Source organism: Hyalella azteca, unplaced genomic scaffold, assembly GCF_000764305.2.
Source record: "Hyalella azteca isolate HAZT.00-mixed unplaced genomic scaffold, Hazt_2.0.2 contig13709, whole genome shotgun sequence".
NCBI classification, from domain to species: Eukaryota; Metazoa; Arthropoda; class Malacostraca; order Amphipoda; family Hyalellidae; genus Hyalella; species Hyalella azteca.
The window spans coordinates 203,217-228,406 of record NW_025943621.1 but is presented as its reverse complement, the minus strand read 5'-3'; the positions used below and the strand labels follow the sequence as shown (position 1 = coordinate 228,406).

The 25,190-nt window shown below is 38.8% G+C and overlaps 1 protein-coding gene across 3 annotated transcripts in view; it reads right to left on the bottom strand.

The window, feature by feature from the left end:
- Nucleotides 1-25,190, bottom strand: part of LOC108664729 (uncharacterized protein ZK1073.1) — a 50,207-nt gene that overhangs the window by 12,001 nt on the left and 13,016 nt on the right. For all 3 annotated transcript variants that reach the window (XM_018151401.2, XM_018151403.2, XM_018151402.2), the window contains 2 exons: nt 3,800-3,850; nt 1,858-1,921 (listed from right to left, as the gene is read on the bottom strand). In XM_018151401.2, coding sequence (XP_018006890.1) covers nt 1,858-1,921; nt 3,800-3,850 — 115 coding nt within the window. The remainder of the gene's footprint in view (nt 1-1,857; nt 1,922-3,799; nt 3,851-25,190) is intronic.

The window sequence follows — 25,190 nt, the reverse complement described above, 5'->3', positions numbered from 1 at the left end:
AATAATGCCTACGTATATTGAAAAAGAAGATCGGACAATAATGTTATTGACTACGGAGAGAAAGCCTGCGGCAATAATTTCTACTGCGCAAAAAACCGATGCTTCAGTAAGGTTGACATTTTTAAAAGAGACTATATTCCCCAAAATTTCTATGCGGTAATGACTACGGTTTAAAAAGGTCTATGTTGCAAGAAGTTCTCTATTTTAATAAGCCATTAATGAGCCGTATCTAATTTATAATGGCAAAAAGGCTGCTTAAACTCGGTCTTAGAATATTCAATTGTCGGTTAAACTGCATGTAAAGCCGATTGAAATTGCCCAGGAATGTGTAATATCAACATCTAAAGGAGTGGCGCTAAAATGCTTTCGAGGATCAGGAGGAAGATATGCAGCAGGAGCCTCTGATGAGCTGCCGACGCCTGAGTTAACAAGAAGGTGAAGTATGAATTAAAGACTTTATCAGAGCCTCATTAGACTGAACGGTCGGTGCATTGCAATGAGGATATTAGAGGCATTATTTGTTGCTGCTTAATATCAACAGATGGAAGAGCTATGGCATAATAATAAAATATTTTATAGTTTCGAATGATGCCATAGTTTTATATCATTCAAAAAAACTATGGATGATGCCGATCAAACAGCTGAATGGAGACACTGCACAGCAATTTAAATAATAAAGGCGATCTAAATATATCTTAATGGCAACCTAAGTTACTAAGACTCAGTTTAAATAGGAGCAATTATTGCACAGGGAGAAGCGCAGCAGTCGGGTACAAAAAGCGGTGCCACCGGCATACAAAGCTTCCTTGTCTCACCAGTTAGCGGCTCTTGGTAACAAACTAGGAATTATTCACGCCAAACAAACGCTTCAGTACGGGACTATAATAACCACACTGACTTTCAGTTCAATCTATAGACATTGTTACGCTCAGAAAATACTTCGCTCACTTTGCAACTCGCTTCAGAACTTCACTTCACTCAGAACTCATTTTTATTCGCATCCTTCTTTTGTGGTAAGCTTCTCTCAGATTGCGGGTTTGGTATAAGTTGCATGCATTTTATTTTCAAGAAAGAAAGAAACCATTTAGAGGTGCAATAGAATCGGACGTAAGAATAATTTGCAAATTATTACTAAAATCTTAGCAACTGATCTTCACCACTTAGAACGTCGAAGTTATTGGTCAGACTATCCATCTCGTATTTATCATAATTTTAGGTCTCGAATGCAAGCAAGAATTCTCACAAAATTAAATTTCCATTGAAACTATTAACAGAGAAGTAAATCTGAGCCAGTGATCGATAAGTTAGCATTCTGAACAGGCTTCTTGTACAAGCGCTAAATGCGTGGTAAAGCATGAGGCAACATGCGGAGGCGCTAGAACAGCATCACGCTGCACATGATAATAAGCCACTGCAAATCAATAATATAATTGCACATCACACTCAAAATGACTCATGTTTTGGTCACTGTTAAAGAAAATATCTCAACATTAAGATAGTTGTTTGTAACTTTCATATGAATCAGATGCAATTCACCGCGCTACTTACTCATTGGAATATTTATTCCGATTAACAGGAAATCTCTCCAAAAATAGGCATTCGACACGTAATTTATGCTCGAGCACACCTTGTGAATATAAATTAATTTTCTAACTGACATTGAATAAATATCACAGATACGTATTGCGAAGACGAGGCATCGACTAGAATGGATTTATATTCGTTCCATAGTCTACAATTCTTCCACAAATTGTTCTTATAATTCAATCTCACATTTTACATCAATATCTAACTAACATAATAATAGTTAAATATTTCACTTAGAGTATTAATATCACAATACAAATGTGAACTTACGGTTGCAGCCGAGATCGTGCACGGTGAGGAAGACGGCTCTCTGGTCGATCTTGGTGAGGTCGCCCTGTAACAAAGACGCCCACATTCATACAAAATTCAAACAAAGGCGGGCGTATAAGAAGACAATTCCAACAAAGACTTCCGCAGCGAAAAACTCATGTAGGATTTAAAAACGCATTGGTTGTCAGAGACGTACTTTAAATCTTCTGAGTAAAATTACTCGCACACTCAAGGACCATCACCCATTGTGAACAGTCTTCTCTGCATAGGGAGATATTAAAACTCGAGAAAAAGAGGAGTTGACAATACTGCCCATTAATTTCAAAATTGAAATATCGTGATATCGTGTACATACCATTAAATTCAAAATTGAAATTAAGCAGAGCGGAACAATTCTTGAAAAGATTTAGAAACGTTAACATTTGCCAGAAGACTTTCAATGACGATTATTTCTAGCGCGGATTAGGACCTTCAAAAATAATTACGTGTCTCGAGGGCCGAGCTACACTCGGTATTACGCCACCCGGTATTTATTAGGAATGCTTCAACAGGGTGAAGATTTGATGTAAGAATTTATGGCCTGGCACCACAATTTACAATCACCAGACTGCGTTGAAAATGTATCTAGGATATGCAGACTTAATATCAGAGTTTACGGCCAGAGTTACGATCACTGTATTTTTGAGTGAGCCTCTAACAGGTTGGCCTGGCGACAGCGGTTCAGGGACCGGTTTGCCTGGTCCGAGGATGCATGAGCTAGCGCCGCCTTTATCTGGACGAGCTGCATGTGAAGCGCCACAAAAATGTCATGACGACAGAAGTTAATTCTATTCTCTAGGAGAATACGTGCAACAATTATAAAACCTTTGATCTGCCGCTAACCCACAAATCCAAAAAAAACGCATGAGTTCAAAACAAACGACACAACACTGCATTTAAAAGAACTTGAACTTGAAAGCATTCACTCTCCGAGTATTTGACATTAGGATTTATAAAAACCAGATCTCGTATCAGCTGCACTACTGAGCTCATGCCTGCCGGGGAGCAAAAAACCCCGAACAGGTTTCTCGTCCTCTGATATGCAGAGAACAGCACAGTTGGCTTAATCAATACAACATTCGCGTTCCATGCAATCCAATCAATTGCGGGCTGGGTCGCTTTGAGCACTGGTTGAATACACTCAAAAGCACCGATGTGAAATTGGTAGAGTAAATTTAAAACACTTTTATCAGATTTATTCTTTGGAATTTTGTCCCTATTCACGATATCACTACTGGCATCGATGTCAAACGTTGGCTTACTTCATATTAATAGGATCAACTATTAATAAAGCCATTTATTATATTTAGTATTTTAATGTGCTCAAAAGATTCAACACGAACGAAATACATTGATATAAATACCATAATTTAATATCTAGTACACCAAAAACCTTCGACACCAAGGAATTCTTGAGTTATTCTCAACTTTCAAACTCCTGAAGACAAAGTTCAACGTTACGAAAATGAAGGTAAACAGCTAGTGTCTCGGCAGAAATAATATTCCTGGTACTAGCAGGACGGGATAGCCACTCTCCCGCACAATCAAAAAGACAAACATCAGCGTGCCTCGACAATCAAGGGTGCTAAATCCTCTAAAATTTAGTCACGAGTGTCCTGCCATATCCAAACATCGTTTGCTAAGCCCGCAGTAAAACTCTAAAGCTCGCAGGCTCGCAAAAATTCAATTTCAGTAATAACATAGCGAGATTTCTCCATAGTGTCAACTTAGTATTTTGCTAGGTAAAATATTAAAAAATTAGTAAAATAGTAGAAAACAATAGGTCACATCGGCTTGGACAACAGTGGGCGGGGAAAATTTTCAGTCACTGAGGTGCACGTCTAAGCAAGCGTAGCTATTAATATAAATTTGAATAAATTCAAAGTAACACCTAAGCACCCACCTGAACGTAGACGATGAGCTTCTTGCAGTTCGTTGCATCGAATTCATGTTTCTGCAAGAAAAATGAAAACAATCAGTATTACTCACATAGTACATTTTACGTATATAAGTAATCAAAATAAGCTTAAGCAGCCAAAACTTTCCACGGTAACAGCATTAACTTCATATGCTTACGTCATGACCTATATCAGCACTTGCTATAAGAAATCGAAAACAATATTTAATTACAGCTCAAAACTGTAGTCGCGAAACGTCTGAATGTGCAACAACCGGTGGACGGCTTGAAAAAATTGTTCTCCCATTCAAATCAGTAGCGACAGAAAAGATCAGCGGCGATGCACACGAACGAAACAGCAGACAAGAAAGAAATCAAATGAAAGCTCCACACACTTACAGTTTGCCAACGTAAACGACTGACTAGCTTTCATGAGTCCTACAAGAGGAAGTGCGTTCTTCACTCTTCAGTAATTATTAAAAATATATATATGAACCCGTTTGCAATACTTTAATAAGATCACGAAAGCAATGAACTGACTCAGTTCTACCGCGTAAAGTTCTTAAAACCTCGAATAAAATAAACCGAGGGCGAGCAACACACAAGTGCATGGCATCAACAGGAAGTATGCAGGAACATCGAACACGAGCAAAATAAGAGAGAGTGTGGGAGACAACGAAAGTTGTGGCAGCGAGCTGACTTACGAGCAGCAGAAGCAACCAAAGTTTGGCAAGCAAGAGGGGCTCCCGCAAAGCTTGTGTCTCTCTCGCCCACCGACACGAGGCAACCTGTGCCACAGTTTGCCACAGGTTCCCACCGGCATATGTGCCACAGGTTCCCACCGGTCCCCACCGGCACCTGTGCCACACTCACCACATACTTTGTATTACCTACTACCGACTGCGAACACTTCTCGAGGGTGTTCACATGTCATGAATTTTGGTATAGTTAGGTAGAAGTTCATGCAATTTAGATTAAAGACCATCGAACGTACATAAAAAAAATAAGAAAATTATCACTAAAAGCATTCACTGTTTTTTAATCAAACTTGAATGAGGGCCATGAATTGCACACTCACAACTCATATCGGCTACAGTATAGGTAGAGGGAGCAAGAAATAGCTGCACACGCCCACTGTATGCAGATCTGTCTGACAATCGAGAGGCCCCAATGAGAGAAAGCAGTGAATTCGAGGATAAATGCATTCTAGAACCATAAGAATATTATAGCCGAATAATGGGTGCCTGAGAATCAATGATCAAGAGGCCACCGATAAGCCACCCAATATTTGCAGCAGAGAAGGCACCTCACGAGCGACAATTTGGCGAGCGACCAAAGTCACGAGCGACGATCGGTGAAGCGTAAGTCTATTAAAAGGCGTCTTCCTCCATATTCACAGAAAATCAAATAAACCTTACTTCGACCTCTGTATTCGTCAGAAGACATAAGCCTTTCATTTTTCATCGAATTTGTAGAAAAAAGAATAGTCATTTCTCTTCTTTCTTATAAAAATTAACAAGCCCCACTTCTTCCACTTTTCTAGGAAACGAAAAAGACTTTCCTACTGACATTTTTCCTGCCCGAAGTTAATTATTTTTTAATTTTCAATTGCGACGTCATTTTCGTTATATAGGTATTCACTACAATTACAGCTCACATGTGCTGTGATTGTCATGCTGGAGGCAACGTATCTTTTCAAAAGACATGAAACATGCATGGTACAGTAGATGAGATGTAACAATCGTCATTGTGCATTATAACAATTAACATGTAGGTATTATGTAGCTACCTAAAAGTGCGATGGAGTTTCCTGAGACAATCATGCATACACTTCAAGCAAATAAAATAAGATTAAAATTATTGATTTTATTATGAGAATTTGTGGCACAAAATTTAACGATTTTCTCAGAAAATACAAAACTATCAATTAAATGTGTGCGGTTAGATAACAAGATAGTAGGATTTAAATCGCTCATTACAAAGACATTTGAAAATACAATAAAATAAGATAGACGTTGAACGACTTTGTTGACTATTTCCGTCATTTAATCCATTTACTAATATATGCTTTTACTTAAGCAAAATATAAATGTGAGCTTGGATTCAATCAGAGAACATCTTAAATTTTAGAAGCTAATACAAACCGGCTTGTCGAGGTTTAAACATCAGTATAAGCAATCCGAATTGAAAAGCAATCCGAAAAGTGTTGTTGGCTCACGATCATCTGGTTCAACTTCGAATATCTCACATGACAGTGCGCCTGAACATTAGAATGAATTACTTTGTAGATTTTCATATCGTGCACTAATGTCCTTTGACTTCGTCGTGTACGTTGCGGGGCGAGCGTTATGTACAGAGAGGGACAGAGTCAGAGAGATTTTATTGCTTAAAACAACAAACAAAATTAACAAAATTCTAGTATCGGCTTCGATGAACCTGAAGCCGTACTTTCTAAGCTCGCTTAGGTACACGTTTTCCCTCAAGTACACGTGGTAGCCAATTTTATGTCTGTGATTGGTCTGATTAGCTCACTGACTGGCTGACAGAGTTACTATTAACTTAACTATTTTTATTAACTTACTATTACTTAACTATTTTTGATAACACAGGCGCTGGACGCAGATATAATACGGAAGAAGTGGATGGCGATGTTTGTTAGGCAATACACAGATAGCGACATCCCTCTAGTGACATCGCTTCAAGGCGCCAAATTACGATATGCAAAATCACTTGTTTTCATTCGATATTCATGATGCCTGAAAAGTTTAAATTATAGCTTTGCGTCGTATCTTCCTTCATTCGTAAGCTATAGTAAGACTCGATGAATCTGTTCCAATTTATTGACAGATTTGAAAGCAGTTCAGATCAACGGTGTAGTCAATAAAAGGATTCTAAAAAGTATCATATTAAAGATTTTCGTTATTTGTTGTAGGCTCTACGTTTGCCGAATGTTTGAACAATGTTTTACAATAGTTTTAGGTGACGTCAAAGGTTAAAAGTAGTGTCAATAGCCGAGTAATTACTTTTATAGTAGGATTCACTTCATTCTATTGAAAATCTTGCGTAAATTGTTGACACCAGAAATAATTTGCCTGCATTATACGACTCACATGGAATTCACAAACTTCCAAAGAAAGCAAAGAAAATATTCCTCCTGAGGAAAGTTAATGTACAGATAACGAGGGAACTAGCCAGACAAACTCCGCGGAGAACTCGCAAAACATTTCAGTAACTACAGCACGCAACTATTCGCTCGCATGACAGCTCAGGACTTCTCTAGAAAGTATTTGAAATTTTCATGGACAAATTGTCTCTTTTAAACATGATTAGGGAATAGAAATTTTCTTTCGCCCGTCGTTACTTATAATACGGACATCATTTTCTATCACGGAGAAAGATTCAACGCAAAATAATTAATGAACTACGAGACATTCTGAAGCCAACCTCGATGCTAGACAGGTTAAATTCAGTTCATTTATCTTGATGATATTGATAATTGAACGAATGAAGGAATACTGAAAACTATATAAGAAATTGGTTTTGACAGTAAAAAGGGTAAGCTGAAAAAGAGATCAGCCAAACGATACTGAATATCAAATGTTTGAGGTGAAAGCAAGATAAAAGATGGATGAAATAACCCCAATGGACAGTTGCAAAATTTCTTTTTGATTTTATTGAAATTTATTAATTTATTCAATGAATTTATATCTGACAGGAGCTAAATAGCTCTCGATGGCTAGAGATGGCATTCGATATTTATCAGAACATTCCTGGTACTTCCCACCAACAGCGGAATTTTACGTCATGAATAAAACCAAAAACTTTTACATTCTATTGGAGCCTTAACGGCCGATGCATCATTACAGCAGCCGAGCTGTGTGTCAAATGAACACAAATTTTGCCTTAAGCCTGCTATGTAGAACGAATAAAACATCACCATAAATTCAAGCAATGGACACACATAGCATCGGTTGTTTATCCTTATCCACGGCCGAAGTTCAGCATGCATTGGCCTTATATACGCTGGTCAAGATTTAGAACAGAGCAATGCTGGTCGCGCTCATTCGAGCACTTCTGACAAACGAGGGAGAAAAAAAAGGAATAGCGATTAATACTCCCATATAGAGACCATTTGCGAAATAACACTTTATGTTGCCTCTGCACCTACAGATAGGTAATACGTCAGGGAAGAGCAGACACAACTTCAAGCTATGGCACGATCGCATCTCCAGCTAGCTTACGTGGCAAGTGTTCATGCCATGTGCTTCCTATTGATTACGCGACACTTGCGCGTGTGAACGCAACACGCACCTCTCTTGTTTACGCGACACTTGCACGTGTGAACGCAACACGCGCCTTTCTTGTTGTTTATGGTGCATTCGCACGTATGAACGTAACACGCGCCTTTCTTGTTTACGCGACACTTGCACGTGTTAACGTAACACGCGTCTCTCTTATTTACGGTGCACATCGTGTGAACGCAACACGCACACCTCTTGACTACTTGGCACTTGTTGACGCTGCGTTCACACCTCTTAATTACTTACGCAGCACGTGCGCGTGTAAATGTCATGTATATCAGAGCTTTGCATGTGCAGCCGAAATTATAGGTACGCAACTGAACCAAGTTTTAAACCTGTCTTGGGATTTACCTGTCTTGGGTAGCCTCCTAGTACAGGGTAACAGTTTTCTGTGAAGCAAACTTTCAAAAACCACTGCATTGATGTTTCGCGTATAAACACACAGTGGTGCAATAGTGGGGTATCTTGAAAAAACGTAAACAACAAAAGAAGGTAGAAAAAATCTTTTGAATTATATACTCTTAGATTTTAAAAATCCAAATTCACAATTCAGACAACAATAGGAAGTTTACTATTCAAGTTACGTTAGGGCAGGTTATAGGACTCCCGAGGATACCTACGTTATAGGCCAGGTTGAAACTCCCATGAAGTTAGATCGAGCAGGACTCCCATGACGCGAGGGAGGAATTAAAAGGGACCCTCACAATATGCATGGCACAAATATATCTCCCTCCAGTCGCCAATTTACTCTCGTCTTATCAGTCGGCCTTCGTTGAAAGGCAAAAACAAACAGACATAAGTGCGTACGAGGGTTAATTTCCAGTGTACGGTAGTAGGTTTCATAGCGCAGTTATCGCACGAGCGCAGTTCTCGAGCGAGAGAATAAGTGCGAGGTAGCGTAAGAGGTGCGAGGTAGCGCTGAGCGACTGCCTCGTAGGCGATCCAATTTTTTTTCCTTCTGTCACAACTCACCGAAAAAGACTCATCCAACATTGTTAACAGAGAATAAAAAAAGGCCACAAAATGAACAACGTGATAATAGCGAAGAAATAATAGACAAAAAATAAATCACAAATTATTCATGAATGAACCAAAGCGTAAAAAATAACAGCGACAACGAAAAAAGGAAAAATGTACAATTGTCTCGGTTTTGCTTTGATAACATGGCGCTCACTATCAAACCACGTTACACAAAGTTTACTCTCATGATTAAAAAAAATTACGATGGGACTTTAAAAGAAGACTCATAGATGTCAAAAAATATCAAAGAATAGAACCTTTTTTTTTTCACTGCATTCAATTTTTTCTCTCGTCGTGGTGCTGTATTACTTGACAAGTCTCTTGACATTGAGGACTGGTTGAGCGGCGCAGAATTGAACCAATAAAGATAAGTTTTGCTCTACATATAAGGGTATTATCTCGCTGCATTATTGCAGGATTATCAGCAGCCAGCTGTCGACTATTAAATGAAAATCTATATGCTACCTTGCATCCGAGTATAAAAAATAGGTATTGGGCATACTGTGGCTGAGAACAGCCGCCTGTGTTTTTTGGCGTCGATGGTAACTTAATGAGATCGCCATTTTCCTACACCTTATACGGTAAATAAAATGCGCTTAAAATTAATGCTTAGTCCTGAAGCCTCCTGCATATTACGGTCTGAGAAAAATGTCGGTGGATGTAAGCTTATCTTTTGCTGCGCCACAAGAACATAAAGATGTCTGACAAATATGGTCACCGGTGCACTTAGCATGCAGTCGCCGCCAGCACACTTGCACGACTCGATGCAACCACAGCAATAAAAATGCACGGGCTTGGCGAGATACTGATGCTAACATTACCGTGATTATCTCGTCTCTTACGAGGACCGAACTCGCAACAAAGATCTAAAAAATCGTTGACCGTAAAATGGCCGTTCGTGCTACAATGGATGAAATTTTTTGGATGATGAGTGTAAATAAGCCTTGTTTATCATTGCACACGTAGGTTATCTTCTGGTCCAAAATCAGGAACAAATCATTAAACAACATGAGAAATAGCATTGTGATGCATGCAAACGCCGAGTGGAATGCCTACCTATATACATACAACGAGCTGATGGTAGCGTGATTTATTATTGCTTATTCCAGTTATATATATGATTCATGAATCGTGAAAAATTTAACATTTAACTACAGCAGCGAGCTGATGGTAGAGTGAACCAGCAATTGGTGCGGGCTAATGACATGATGATCAGAAGCTAGCCTGCTGGTCTACACACTCAGTATTGTGGATACCAAACACTAACATGTCAGTCTATGATTGTGGTGCGATCACGCGTGCTTCAGATCTCGCTTCAGACAATCAAACTCACAAAGTTGTAACATTAACTGGTGATATACATTGTATTGGCTGAACCTTTTGAACAACTTATGCTCTCATGGGAGCCATCAAAGTTTTAGATGGACGCGGGAGTAAAATACGCAAAAAATGTATTCCAATCTGAATAAATATAGTTGTCGTTTCCTTGACAAACTCGTCCTTGTAATGAATCGTTGTGTATCAATGTTTCGGTATTAGAACATGTGTTTACTCGTAAATAATATTATATAATAATAGTAAATTATTCTTCATTTTAAAAACACGATCGACGCAGTTCTGTTTACGGAAAACGAATAGTGTAAGATAAGGACAATTGCGATGCTCGCAAAAACTCATCCAGCGATGAGCATCAATAAAGAGTGATCTGAGTCCCAGATATTGGAGGGCACTGCTCCAGTATATTATACGGTGACCATAACCATGTGCATTGCATGCGCAAGATAAATCCTTTGTTCTATGTTAGTCATTCAAGTGCGTAAAAAAGGACGTCAGCAACACATTATAAAGCAAAATTACTAGTGCTTAACAACAGAAGTGGCAGAGAAAACCATTGCGAATTAGTTCTTCTTCACTGAGGATATATCAATAAAAATTATTTTATAAAAATATAACCCAGAATTCCTGTGAATAAATGCAGGCGATTCAAAGTGAACAGCGAATTAAAAGTACAGCCATAATCCATTAAATAGCCAATTTGCTTATTATGTTGTCGAAATTTAGGCAGACACGTGTATTTCAACGTTCGACGATGATTTTACTAGAATTATTTGTGTATAAAGTTTTTCTTGACGTCACCGGAGCGCTGCGTCGATTGAAGCGCACTTCTACTGAGTGAGCTCCACTCATCAAGTAAGTGAGTTTCCCATAACAGGTTTGATCGACATAAATCATCTCAAGGCTATCATTTTGTTGAACATTTCAGCTGCACCAGTTCAGGCCAACTATAACGACTAGCGTTGATCAAAATTTCACACAAACCAGTAATTGAGTGGCAAGTATTTCACAGAGAGTCAGTAGTATTTCTAGTTAAAACTTGAACTTTATAAGTGACGAAAGAATTTCACAAGCCAAAGGCGTCACCATCCAATTACCACGTGAGATCAAATGGCCTTCGAGGGATCGCTATGGCGAGGAGTCCTTGAGGAGGAGCTATTCTCGGACTCTAGGGTTAGATAAATAACTAACGCATATTCGAATATCTCGGTGACACCGAGACTGAAAATTACTTAACATATCTCGCGCCAATCTCCTTGAAGGATGAAAAAGCTCTGCATCGTTGCTGCATGGACACGGCACAAAAAAAAAACATGATCGTAAATGGTGCTCCCCCTTACAAAAAAAAAATTGATTTTGTCAATTGTAAGAAGAACTATGATTAATTAGGGTTATAAACAGTATTAGGTTCCGTAACTTGCTCTGTAGTTTTCAGAAGACATCAAAATGAAATGAGATAAGACTTCATTATTGTAAATCTGGAATTCTCTCCAATATTTTGTCCATTTTGGTCGTTTTTGACATCACCGATTTGGCACGGAATAAGCTTCACCCAGTTAAAAAGAAAATATTTGATTTTTACTTAATATTATTTTGCTTGATAGTTGAAAGCAAATAGTATAGTAACGTTTTGGATAACATTGCAAAGTGGTGCATTCATAGTCTTAAATGTTTTTAAAACATAATTATGTGTTATAATATAAATCACTATATTCAGAGCATAACTTGAAGATGTGGATAAGAAGATTCCACCTCAGGACCTAACACTTGAAGATACTGGGTAGGTATGCCAAACGTTCATCCAGTAATTGAAATCCCAAATTTAGCCACACAATTGGTGGACTTGGACCCGACGGTTCCTTATCAATTATATGGTCTTCGTAAGAATTTGTTGAGCGCGCAGCTCCCGACCAAAATCAAGGTGATCAAGTGAAAATAATGCGTATATAAGGGGGCCGCTTTTTATGAATTTCAATTGATCCCGTTATCACTTCTCTCCTGCCTTAATGAGTGACATACATAGCATATAGGATAAGTTCAAAACTATCCACATTGTTACCTAGGTTATTGTTCTACAATACTCATATTATCTCTCCGATAAATATCGGCAACATTAATAAACAGAACTACATTAAATGTCACTTCTCAGTCACCACTGAAAAGTTAATACATTCCCAGAAAATTTACCCTATAAATTCAGCTAATTTACCCGTTTGGGAACCACTGCTCTGAGTCATGAGACGTGCGAGGCAGCCGCCTTGACGCAACAAGACAAGCAAGGTCAAGCAAGCAGTTAAGTTTGATAGTCATCTCTATGTGGCATCACCAAGGCCGCACGAACTGTTTGCTCAATGCATACTCTTAAGAGCTAAAACGTACTTAATTCTTGTATTTTAATCTCAAAATTAGATGGCAAACAGGCAAAACCAGGAAGACTGCATAACTTTATGCATTCATATGAGCTAACTCTTGCGGCATTGCAGTTCGTGCGGATCAACGGTACATCCTAAAATTAAGCCTCCAATGCTGCTCACGGTTTAAGCTTCAATGTTTATGAGCGCTACTAACATACGAAGCTAACGCCGATATTAACAATCTCGCCTCATTCAAGCGTTGGAATGGGTTAGTTACGGCCAATGTAAGACACGTTGATCGGTTTAATGATCCATGTATTTCGGCAGCGGAATGCATTTTTTCACTGACTCAGCGAAAAGAAGTAAATTTACAGTAACGTGATAGAAGACAAGACTTGTTCTTGGTCTAGAAGCACCCTCGTTTCGACTGAGCACAGGAGAGCGTCCAGCACGAGGTAACATTGTAAAAATTAGTGATTGATTGACTGGTGAACAACAGACGGAGATGAGGACTGCATGAAAAGATACATAAACTTTTACAATCAACACAGGAATTTTATCACCTTGAAACTTGAGAGTATTTATCCCATAATATACATGCACGAGTCAGCTACAGACTCATTTCTATTTATAAAAATATCCTCTATTAAAAATCCTACAAAGCTCATTCATACGGGATATATCAACGATGGTAAAAAATTTTGTTTGATTTCTTTAGTTGTCATTGTAAATAAGCTACACTTGTCAGCTAGAAACTTACTCCGGCACCACCGTAAATTGAATATATTCATACGCTGATCAGGATTATCTACAACCAATCAGCAAACAAATCAAGCTACAAACAACAAATCAAGGCAATATTTTCATGCTGAATAAATTCAATGATTAACGAATGCGCTTGGAGTCTGGCAGAGGCATTTGGGCAAGCCACTTGAAAATTATTCCTTCACTTTTCACCAGCTGTATTCCGTTCATTGACCACGCATGTGTCGGCTAAAATTCTCAACGGTAAGGTAGTGTGAACGAACTGTGTGACCCCAAACGATATGAGAAAATTAGTCAACTACTTTCTGACAAGTTCTATGCATACGATAAGAATCTAAGAGGCTTCAGATAAGGAAAGTAATTTAATTTAAAGACTGCGACTAGAATTTTTATCTTGACACGTTTCATTGTCTTCAGTGCCGAAAGAAGTTATAAAGTACTAGAACTCAATTCAATGGTACCAAGCTTACTCAACAGCAAGCCACAAAACTAAGAACGAAGTATTTTCGATAGCAACTGTGGCGCAAGCAGTAAAATGCGCAGCAGCGACCTTCGGATGAGTAACTATGACGAAATCAGTAAACTGCGCAGTTGCGAACTGCTGATCAGTAACTCTGACGCAAGCAGTAAAGTAGCAGTTGCAGGGAGATCGACGAAGCGACGGCAACAGGGAAGTGAACAGCAACATCACAGTAATAAGAGCAGTGCAGTGACAACATGATAGCAGCAACAGAACAACAGCACGTTGTGTTGAGCCAACGCACGATGCGGCTGCTCTATGATCGCAGGCAGCTGTACGGTTCCACCCTTAATTGCCTTAACAACCTCTTCCTTCACTCCAACAACAACCATCACTTCATCCTCCCAACCCGGGCCCACTCAGCACAAATATCACGATTAACCATGTATTTATTACAACCTGCTAACGATGTCGTAAATACATCAGCAATTCTTTTTGATTTGCGTTGAAAAAACTCGAGCACATTCATCCGCCTGAGCCGAAGCTTGATTCAAAACTCACAAATGTGTATGGTAATTAATTTTAATTCATTCGAACATTTCATAACATTGTTTCAAAATCAGCATTGATTAAATCGTCCAGGCCAGACTTTCCTAAAAAAATTTATAATACCGTCTACTGGAATACATATTAAACAAAGTTGTCCTTATCATGTCAATATTATCATGAGAATGTTCTCATTCGAGTGGAAATAGCAGAAGCGCGCGCGATAGTATCCTGATGAATTTGAATGTGCAGCCATTATAAATTTTTAATCAATACCGGCAACATTTTTTTATAATTATGATGAACAAATCATATATGAGAGAATGATACGAGAGCAATCACTCATATTATAGACTACCGACTTATGTAAGCCACGTAAGATAGAAATTGTCTACGTTGAAACGCTTAGCAATTAGCATAGTAGGGGCATGCAAGTAAAACAGTTGTAAATGCGATCAGATCAAAAAACCTTAAGTATATAATTCGAAATAACTGGTTAAAAATAATATGACGATTGATCAAGATAACTGACAATTATTAGGGATTATATATTTTCATCCAGATTATCAAATGCAACCTATAAAAACTAATAACGTCTTACGTCATTTTTAGATACACAACGTTATGTAAACATATAAATACTAATAATGTCTCAATGAGCTTTCGAAATAATTTTCGAGGTCTTTTCTCGAAGTTATTACATATTTATCAAACTTTCAGGAAATTAGTGCACACAAAATATATTAGCCTACTTAGCCAGAAGCTGCTTCATTTATGTAGGTTTGATTGAAGACAAAATATATTAGTCTACATACAAAAAACCTCCTGATGTGAATGCACGTCTCTAAATGGAGCTTCACGGAGCTACATGGCCTTGCGTGCATGTAGCCGTGTTTTCAGACCCGGATAGATGAATCAAGTGCTACGCAGCTCTAGCGTCTGCGGGACGGCAGTGAGATAAACGCATGCAGAATATGCAGGGAGCTGCGACGCTATACAGGCAGGGGAAGCCAGGGTGTCAGAGGACGGACCGACCGAAGCATGCAGTTGCCGACCTTGAACATTTAAAACAACTGTTCGTATTACTGCTCATAAGCTGCAGCTGCCCAGCAGTTGCACATATTGCAGTACCTCTCACTGCTCATATAATATAGCTGCACTCCCGCTTGTTCGATCTGCTGCTCATACACTTTGGCTGTTCATTTAATATCAAGTAGCTTTAATTATAGTGTTACATTTGTTCGTATTAGTTTTTGGCCATACCAGAATTTTAACTCTGAGGCTTCAAGAAAAATTCCCTCATTCTCATAGTCGTCCGACGAATGGTAAGTCAAAATTGTTGATACATGCGCAATAAGACGTTTCAAGGAAAACAATGAAAAACTTTGATAGCCTTCAAGCTGGGACTGCAGAATGTAGCTACAAACTTAGCATAGAAATACTATCCAAACGTAACAAGGATCATAAGAATATAACGATTGTGCACATTTTAATCACACTTTGATTTTCTGCGTTTCATTTTTTTTTAATTTCAATAGACATTATAAATAACACATAGCACATTCAAATATGGTAGAAACAAATTCAAGCAAGCACCAATGAACGACAAACCTTCAACACGCACCGCAAGAACAATAGAGTTGGATGCGCTCCAAAGAATAGCGTCCTCTATTGCCAGTGATCTAGACGCTCTCGTCCGATATCCGTCGGCCACTCATACACTGCAGCTGCACGTTGCAGTTGGCAACGCTGGAGTTCCACTGAACACTAGGCAATGCACCTGAACACTGGAGTTCCACTTTAGGCAATGCACTTGAACAATGGAGTTCCACTGAACACTAGGCAATGCAATTAAACACTAGAGTTCCACTGAAATCTAGGCAATGCACCTTAACACTGGAGTTCCACTAAACAGTAGGAAATGCACCTGAACACCGGAGTTCCAATGAACAGTAGGCAATGCACCTGAACACCGGAGTTCCAATGAACAGTAGGCAATGCACCTGAACACTGGAGTTCCACTGAACAGTAGGCAATGCACTTGAACAATGGAGTTCCACTGAACACTAGGCAATGCAACTAAACACTAGAGTTCCACTAAACACTAGGCAATGCACCTAAACACTGGAGTTCCACTGAACATTAGGCAATGCACATGAACACTGCAGTTCCACTGAACACTAGGCAATGCACCTGAACACTAGAGTTCCACTGAACACTAGGCAGTGCACCTAAACCATGGAGTTCTTATACACATCTAGATGTGTATAAGAGACAGCCACTAAACACTAGGCAATGCACCTGAACACTGGAGTTCCACTGAACACTAGGCAATGCACCTGAACACTGGAGTTCCACTGAACACTAGGCAATGCACCTGAACACTGGAGTTCCACTGAACACTAGGCAATGCACCTGAACACTGGAGTTCCACTGAACTCTAGGCTGTGCACCTAACACTGGAGTTCCACTGAACACTAGGCTGTGCACCTGAACACTGGAGTTCCACTGAACACTAGGCTGTGCACCTGAACACTGGAGTTCGCATGCATTTGTCTTGAAGACAGTTCCAATGAGTTGGCAGGTCAACAAAGCTTATTTGTTCTTCCGATTTGTCAAAAGCTCCAACAATCAATGCGATCACGATCTGTGTACAGAAGCTGGGCGAAGCTATTACGTTGAATTCAGCCCGAATCATGGCTGCAACCTTGAATATTTATTAGTGAATTTGTGAGGAGATACAAAAATCAAAAGAAGAATGTACAAGTTTAATTTTGCAATTGATACTTTTCAGTGCATTCCTCGACATTTCCGTATTCCTTCCTCTGGGTTGTTTTTTGACATGCAATTCATACAATATCAAGGTAACTCAAGATGTCGGACTGCAAAGCCCTAGATTTAGTTCCCGACCTGACGTTGGGAAATATGAAAGCTGTTTTTTCTGGCACGGTCAGCAGAAACCGAGGAGAGTCATAAAGAGACACATAGGTTACTGCGTAGGAAGGCCGTGAACAGTAATAAAACCTAGAGAAGTGGTGAAAATTTGCCTATTTTATTGCATCGGAGAGTCAAACCATGTTAGTTATACAAAAACACATACCTCTAAGCTAATACCCGGAATTTCACGATAAGAAACAAAAATTCACATAGTTTCCTGCCTAGGAATGCCAAACCATGTGCAGCAAAAGGATGTCATATAATTACTGTCGAGAAATGCTTAACCACAAACAGTAACGGAGTCATCAGGTTACTGAATGAAAATATAAACCCTATGCAATAATAAAAGTCCTTTTACATTACTGAGCGAAACACACAACCGATTGCAGTCATAAAGCAACACAGGACAAAGGCTAAAAACGCAACACCGATGCACACACTGCAGCTTTGATACCGCCATTCGCGCCATCTAACTTAATTGTGTTGCTTCCCGTTAAAAATTATGTCCATAACATCTGCAGCCTCTCATCGTCCTTCTAGAGACCAACAGGAAGCAAGTGGCAAATGGAGCGAAGGTTCATGTCTTGCTCCATGCAGCTGTCGAGCTGTAGCTTTAATCCCGATACAAATGATGTAGAGAAACCGGGTGCACCCTGTTCCTGGGCGAGTTTCGTCTGTTCTTACCTATAGCACAGATGAATGATTAGTTTGATTTAGTAGATGGGAAGTCATTCTTGTATTTTTTGGTGAACACATTTTCTTGTCCCTTAATGGTCCAGTTCAGATTAGACCTCAGGTTAAACTGTTCGAGCTCGCCCTCTGGCGTCGTAAATTCTACCTTGTAACACAAAATAATATGCAGCGCAAATTTTACCACAACATATACATAGAAGTATTCACTTGAGTAAGAAATATTCAATATTATTGAACGTGGTCATGTTTTTCATTCATTTGATCCTGATTTAAGAAAACCCAAGTTTAACATCGATTGCACAGCGGAAATAAATAAAAAATACCAAAAAGATATCCATTGGTACCTTTCCTGAGCATTGGAGCAAAAATCCAATGTGTTATTTTATGATGCATGTAACACGAGTCGTCAATTACAGCATGGCTGCGGGCAGCCAAAAGCTTTTTGGAAGGCCGGCCGGTTTTGAGTTCAAATTCACTTAACTCAACGTCCATCATGATCGACATAGCTAGTTGTTTCATAAACAATCCTATCGACTGGAATTCAACCCAGAGCAAAATGTCCACGCAGAAATAGAAAAATTTTTATTGTATAATACTTACCATACAGTGCAGATTGTGCACGACTAAGCATCGCATATGCTAAATCATAACGACTGCTTTCTTTCCTCCCGCCATCACAACGCAATCAGGCGTGGGAGTTTGAGTGTTACAGCATAACTAAAGACGATCGATTGACAAACAGTGACGAACATTACCCAAAAATACGAGAGTTCTGCCATCAGTAAGGAGGCAATGGATCTGAGATGACAACAAAAGTAAGTTGGCAACACGAGCCGCTCGACAGTTGTCTTGTGGTAGAGCCTCGAAGGTACAAGACCATCAAAAACTAGATTATTATCATCAGGGCTTTCAAATATCATGTTTGATCTGCGTTATACAACCGTAAGTTCTAGCTGCTTCGGGTTTCACTCCTGGAAACCGATTCAAATAACCTATTTGATGTCGACTATTTAAAAGAAAAATTAACTTGCCTCTTAGTCAGTAAAAAAACAAGCGACTATACAAAACAATGTACGTCCAATATATAAGTTCAGAGAAGAACCATTTATGTATGGTAATGTGCGTAATTGGACATTAAAAGCCTATATGACTAAGTTTCAATCGCAGTAATACGACTCTTTGCGATATGTAGGCAATTCTTCGACTATATAGAAACGAAAAAGTAATCGTATACGTCAAGACGTTGGGGAGAGAGGAATGTAATGGGAAAGAAAGAGATGGCATGCAGGCTTTGTTTATATGAGAAAGCGACACCTCTTAGAGACGTGACCTCAGGCGCCGTATGACCGAGACGAAATACTGCTGAGAAGAACTCTTGTCGCCTTCACGACAGAGCTATTTTCACAGCACTGTACTTCAAGCGACAATATGTTGTTAGAACCCACACGAGTTATAATGCATCACACTTTTATAAAAAGTAAGACACCTCGGATAGAGTAATGCAGCCCAGAGCTGACAATATCTACGTCAAATCTAGATCATTTTCCCAGTGAGCAGGTGTATTCAATTAGCTGCTGAGAGCGCAGTTCTCCCGCGGTAAAAACCCAACATGTTTGGCAACGGATCCGAGATACAACGCTCATGTAACTCGTTCGGATCCCTGATAACAAAATCTTGGCCGGCATATCCACGACCACACATCATGCCAGAATATCGCTAATGACGGAATGATTGCCATGACATTTTATTAGATTATACACAACCTACGCAGTTGCACTAGAAAACCTGCTATTTTTCATGGCCTTAAACGCAGACAGAAACGAAAACCGACTGTCCCATGAAAAGTAATATAAAATAGTAAGATGTTTGTTATGCTAATCATTGACTTTTGGAGGAATATGTAAGGGAAAATTAAGGTAGTGTTCATTTTAGAATGTATTTACTATTGCCATCCAGCGGCTCCAAACTGTCATCGGAAATGATAACTAATCATTAATCGCAGAAGTAAAATTGAAACTTAATGTCATAGTAAATATTACGGACACTGTTGGAATTTCCAAAAATCTGCAATGAAAGTCACGTGTCAGTCGACTGCAATTTTTAAATTCTCGCATACTTCGAAACTTGAAATAACTCGCGTCAACTCGTTCATCCGGAGACAGGTAATTTGCGGGTAGCGAAGCAAACCAACACAAAATGCGGCACTTCCGCGCACATTTTTTTGAGTGACAAGTCCAATTTTTTCTTGCCTAACGTTGCTTTGCAGCGATTGTATAAAAACTCGGAGGACTGATGAGCTCCAACTTGATCAGTCGTGAAAGCTTGAAGTTCAATTCGGTTTTTAACGGTGAATTTTCTAGTCAGGCTTGAGAAATCGGCTGCAACAAAACAAATTTTGCGATCGGAGTATAATGAAGCACAAAAGGGTCAACAAGAGAAATGAGTATCTCGAGTAACAGACGCAGTAAAAAAATTTTGGCAAATTTAATTTTCTATTTGCTTTCGTAGCTTTTACTTGGTTTACAAGCATATTCGAATCATGGATGCAGGTTTAGAAGGTCTGATAATCGAAACCGATTGCGATTTTGCAAATCATCCGACCAATGACAAATAGCGTTTTTTTTAAACATAACCTTCCAATCATCATCCCAAGAGCAAGTAGTAATATTATATTAGTAAGTAGTAGTAGCAACATTTAACGACTTTCTAGCTCTTCCTCGTCACACCAGAAAAATATATCATGATCGCGACGTTCCAGCTTCTCCTCTTCATATTTTAGGCTACAGAAATGTCAAGATCGCTGAAATAGTATGCGACTCAAATTGACAAAATAATTCTAAACCTATAAATTACCAAGTTTAGAACGAAATAAATACCTCATTACTTCAATCAATACAAACACCTTCCCATTATCCCATATAACATTTGTATTCGACGTAAATTTGGCATTCGAGTAAATACAAAGTCCTCAAGTTTCAATGAAGCAATAAAGCAGAAAGAAATGCATAAAATATATACTAGGTCACGAACAGAGAGGGGAATAATAGGTGTAGGGGTAACTCTAATAAATATGTTTGGTCACAGGTTAGCATGGCAAAGAAGGATGCTGAACGCTAGATGCTGCTGCTGGTAAATACTAAAATAAGCAAACACTTGAACCTCAGCCAGCAGTGAGAAATACCTCAATAATTTCTGCGCCGGGTTTCAAGAGCAAACGGCAGCGCCTCCCCAGGTAAAAATTTGGGTTGACATATTTGTGGCCATTGCATGTCGACGGCAAGCAATGTTTTAATTCACAATTGCGTGGACAGCGAGTGCTCTGCTTTATAAAGTATACCATCAGTTGTCGTTGCTATATATGTTCCGTTTATCAATGGTTCGGGGGAAAATAGTGTGTTTTTCCATGATATATATACTTCATAATGTATTAAATATACTTACAAGACCTTGAGTCAAAGCAACACAGCATACAAGCATCACGATATCTGTACCATGAACTTTACAGTGTATCCAGTATTCATTGACTGCGTATCGAGAGAAATGTGAATAGTCTAGTGTGTCCTGTCTGTGAACAGTGGCATGCTCTGTCTTGCATCTAATAATGTATGTATTCATCACAAGGAGTCTCATCTCGAGATGTAAATTGAGCTCAACGTACGGACACAAGGACTACGTCATATGAGTGGACTAATTCACTGAGATCGATGCCTTGTTTTATCGCAAGTTCCAAAGAGTGGTGCTAGACAATTTATTATTTCGACAAAAAACTTATATCGTTTGCTTGTCTCACTAAAGTTGATTTTTTGTTCAGTAAAAATAATACTTAATTACGCAAGGTCAACATGAATTTCAGCGACCGTACAGAACTCCCTGGATCGAGCAAACAAAGCATGCATATTGCTGGCAACAGATATTTTGTACTCCGCAGTCTCCTACACATTTGGAAATATTAGAATTTTTGATTTTCGATAAAATCTTCGGGTGGATACCTAATATTAGCTTGCACGTTTTTTCCATACCAGATTAGTACTCACTACCACCTCAAAACATTTATTCGTGTTCTGACATCCCACGCGCGCTGTCAATTGAGAGGCAAAACAAGCAGCACTCTGTGACAATGCCTTTAATCAGCGACGCCCTGACTACAGACGGACAACGAACGCCTTTATAGAGGAAATCAATCTCGAACGGGCCACCGGAAACGATGCACTCGACGGGGTAATGGCTCTTTAAATCCGTGACTTCGCTGCCGCCCGATTCCTTGCTAATTGAGATCTGCCGAGACAGGATACGATTAGGGTTTCGAAAAACTCCCTCCTGTGAGTTTTCGGGGATTCATCGCATAAAATTCTCCGTTTTTGATCGGCCTACGGTCAGCTGATGTAAACGTCAGCCTAATTTCCAAAATGATTAAAGAATTAGAGTCATTGCAAAGGGACAGTCTTTATTTGGGGTATGAGTCTTTCCAAAGGCTGAATTCATCTAAATCTGGACAAGAGTTATCAGAAATGGAATTAAACCAAAGTTCTTTTTTTCTTGTTATGGATCCAATACACGTATTAGAGTTAAATTTCCATAACGTCGTGTCTATGATTATTGCGGAACACATCAGCATCAGCTATAAAGAGCTTTATGACGCACGCTGCTCCTGAATACAAAAGTACGTTTAATGTCACTCACTGCTTTGATTACACCAGTTTCTTATGGCCTAAATAAGTCTATTCTCAGTACTATCATTGTTCTCAAAGTTATTCCTAGTATATTATAATCGTCATTACATTTTTACTTTTCTTCTTTCTGCGTGAAATTACATCTTTAACTACATCCCATCAGTGACTTTCACTGTCTCAGGTAAATGCTTAGAGAGTGCCCGTATTTTAAAACGAACTTACCACAAACTTTACGCGCATTTATTTATATCTGTATTATATTTAGATTCGCAAAATGCGGTAAGACAATAATGCAGTTAACCGAGCGGATATCTTCACTTGGCAGGAACTCCAAGTTGATAAACGCAATCGGTTGTGATCTCAATTAATTTTTTACTTACATCATAAATATAACGATTTATTAGGCTCGCAATTTATTAGACAGGATTTTTCAATATAATACCTAAAACAACATATTTGCTGCAAAATTCACTACTCAGAAACTTTACGAAAAGTTGTTTGATTGATCATTTTCCAGACTCTTTGTACAAAAGAGTGGCCCGATCGATAAGGATGTTTGTCCCTTCGTCACAAAGCCACCGCATAGAGCAGAGTCAAAATCTTGAAATCTAACCTATACAATAACAAATTATAATCGGGATTTAATGGTTAAATTCTATCTCAATATAGTAAACAACCACACCAGCCTATTGATACTAATAACATTGACTACTTTTAACGTTCTAAAGTAGAAATTGATAAATGTTATTTCCGATCCGTAACGACTATTTAATGGAAGTTTAACTAAAACTTGTATCTTTTACACATGCATCTCATATCACGAGAAGAAGTTACACTTTAAATGCATCAGGTTGTTGCATTCATCCTACAAGCAAGTAAAAATTAGAGCCGGCCACGCAAAAACCGTCATTTTCTGAACTGGCAAAATCGCCTTATTAAAGATGCTCCTCAGTTACCAAAATGCTCTGATTATTCACCCGCCAAAAATATAAGCATCCCAAAAATCTTTGCTGCTGGTTAAGCCAAATTAGTCAGCTGGTATTTTATCAAATAAAACGAGGAGAAAAAATTCTGAATTGGAGGCTCGCCTCGAGGATCAGCGCTTGAAATAAAACTCAAATGGTTCCCTTGACGGGGAATTTCTTGACTCTGAAATAGAAGGAAAACCAGCGCCGAATCTCTTAGGAATTAATGGGTGTGAAAGGAGATCCCCGTCACAATTAAGTCTCATAGTCTGAGAACGTCAGCTAAAAGTATGACATTAAGACCTATATAACAAATTTAATAAGGCAAAAAGTAATAAAGCAAAAAGGCAGACAAAGTTCACAAAAAGCCCAAAATCTGAGAAAAATAATTTTAAACTTTAATTTTAACCTAATCGTTGAACTAAGTTTTCCCACATTTCGACAGTCTCTAGTTTAGCAGAAAAAATCATGACAATTTTTATTGGATTTCTTTAACGTTCGGCCCAATTTCTAAAAGAATTTTGTGTTCCATATTGTATTAAAAAGCATGTATTAGTAAACAAATTCATCACATTTCTTCTAGAATTTTTTTAACAAAATCAATTTCAAGGATGGAAGGCCACAGATCAGCCTCAAAACAATACATTTAAATTGTTTCAGAGTTTTATAAATTCCTATCAATGCAAGAAATAGAAACGGTTGGTGATGTAGCAATATAATTTTCATCTCATTTGGCAGTAAATAGCAGTCCAGCCTCTTTGATCCCCACGCCTGCTGGAAAAACTGGTGTTGCATGTGTCAGGACAGACAGACATCTAATATCCGCAGCAATGCATTAATCTCTTAAATTATTACTCCGGATATTTTATGACAAGTCTGCAATCAAAGAAGAACTTACCTGCGCCTAAAACTTAAAATATGAAAACATAAATAAATATAATAAACAAGTCGGTGCAGGACCTAGCAGACGTCAATTGGGTGGCATAAATTCTTTGGATAATTCCGTGCTCACGATATGTCTTCATACGTTTAAGTCTGGGTTAAAATTGAAAGCATTAATAGTCAATTTGGCGCATGCTAAACTGTCACCCCAAACTGTGGATATGTTAGTGTTGAATGTGTTATAGAAGCACTTTCTCCCTGTCATAGTGGAGCACGTGTAGATTACGGAGTAAGTATTTATACAGTGTTAAACAAATTTGCACATCCGAAAATTCGCTGTCAATAGTAGTTACAAAAACATGTCCAAGTCTCATCGTATCGAGACTACATGTGAATTTCCCAGAGTTGGAGGCACACAATCAATGCGGACATAATAGTTAGAAGCCATGTGATCTACGTACGACGCCGG